The sequence below is a fragment of the Neophocaena asiaeorientalis genome, unplaced genomic scaffold (assembly GCF_003031525.2).
Source record: "Neophocaena asiaeorientalis asiaeorientalis breed wild unplaced genomic scaffold, Neophocaena_asiaeorientalis_V1.1 scaffold86, whole genome shotgun sequence".
NCBI classification, from domain to species: Eukaryota; Metazoa; Chordata; class Mammalia; order Artiodactyla; family Phocoenidae; genus Neophocaena; species Neophocaena asiaeorientalis.
Window position 1 is genome coordinate 5454644 of NW_020175039.1, and position 1493 is coordinate 5456136.

General features: G+C 65.3%; 1 protein-coding gene across 1 annotated transcript in view; it reads right to left on the bottom strand.

The window, feature by feature from the left end:
- Window positions 1-697: 697 nt before the first annotated feature.
- Window positions 698-1493, bottom strand: part of CDK5R2 (cyclin dependent kinase 5 regulatory subunit 2) — a 1963-nt gene continuing 1167 nt past the window's right edge. Inside the window, exon 2 of the mRNA XM_024763144.1 lies at window positions 698-1491. Within this exon, the coding sequence (XP_024618912.1) occupies window positions 728-1491 (764 nt within the window). The 3' untranslated portion in view covers window positions 698-727. The remainder of the gene's footprint in view (window positions 1492-1493) is intronic.

Below are 1493 nucleotides of genomic sequence, written 5' to 3' on the forward strand. Positions count from 1 at the left end.
GGGGGTGGGGCGAAGGACCATCCTGGTGGTTGTCTGGGCTCCCGGGGCTGCAGTTTCTCGCAGTACCTCAGCCGATCCAAATTAAGAACTAATATTCCCTTTGGCCTGGGGAAGAGAGTACGGGGGCTCAGTTGGGGTAAGAAATGCAAGCTAACACAGGCGGAGGGGGGAAGGCAGACAGGAGGGAAGATGGTGACACATGCCAGGAGCGAGGAAAAAGAAAAGAAGGGGAGATGGGGACACAGGTGCAGAAAGATAAACGGGGCAATGAGAGATAGGTAGGGGGTAAGATGGAGACGGAAATACACACCCAAAGAATGGAAAATGGAAAGGCAAGGAGGAAGTTGGGAAGGCAGAAGATGAAGGAAGGAGGGAAGGTGAAAATACAGGAAGGAAATGAAGAAATGGACAAATCCGAGGGAGATGAACTTACAGACACACAGAGAAGGGAAGGGGGAGACCCGGGTAGAATTGGAGAGATGGGGGCGCAGACAGATAGAAAGGGTGAGGTTGGGGGTTCCCTCCCGCGCCCATCCCCCACCCCCACCCTGCGCCCAGTAAATCCAGACGCCGCGGCCTCTGGCATCCTGGCCTCCACCTTCCCCTGCGGGACAGGGGCGGCTCCTCCTCCGGCCACGGCGCGGAGCGGCGGCGTCTTGATGGTCCCGGGGGCTCCGAGTGTGTGTCAGGGGTTGGGGCGGGGGGTGGGCGCGGCCCTTGGGTATCCCTAGCGGTCCAGGTTCATAGTCCAGTGCTTGGCTCCAGTCGCGCAGCTGTCCCTGGCGGCCGAGGAGGAGGAGGCCGCGGGCGCTCCCCCGCTGGGAGGACCCCCGGCGCCGGCAGCGGCTTCGCCCTCGTTCTTGAGGTCTTGGAAGACCTGCGTGAAGAAGTGGGGGTCGGCGTTGAGCCGCAGCATCTGCGGACTGAGCCGCTGGATGAGGCGCAGGCAGCGTTGCCAGAAGCGCTCCTTGTCGGGCTCCACAAGGAAGGGCTTGAGCGGGTAGGAGATCTCGTTGCCCATGTAGGAGTAGGCGAGGTAGAGGCAGGTGAGGAAGGCAGCCTGCAGCTCGGCGGCCGACGCCAGCTCATCCCCGCGCAGCGACTCGCGGCACAGCAGGTACACGAACACCAGGTTGGCGGGCGTAATGAAGGCCTGGTCTTGCCAGCCCTGCAGCAGCAGCGAGCGGTCCACTCCGCGGAACCAGCCCACCAGCTCGCCTGGGCTTAGCTCCTTGAGACGGTAGCAGCGTCGGCACACGAAGTCGCCCAGGCAGCGCAGCAGCTCTCCCGTAGACGCCTGCACGATGACCCGCCGCGGCGAGCCGCCAGGTACCGGCGGCGCCGCCTGCGGGGCTGGGGGCGGCGGCGGCGGCGGTTTCCCTCCGCCGGAGCCTGGAGGTGGGGCGACGGCGCTGCCTCCCGACGGCGGCTCGCAGGTGGTGGCGGCCGCGGGCACGGTGGGCACGGGCACCGCCAGGGGCTTGGCGGCGCCG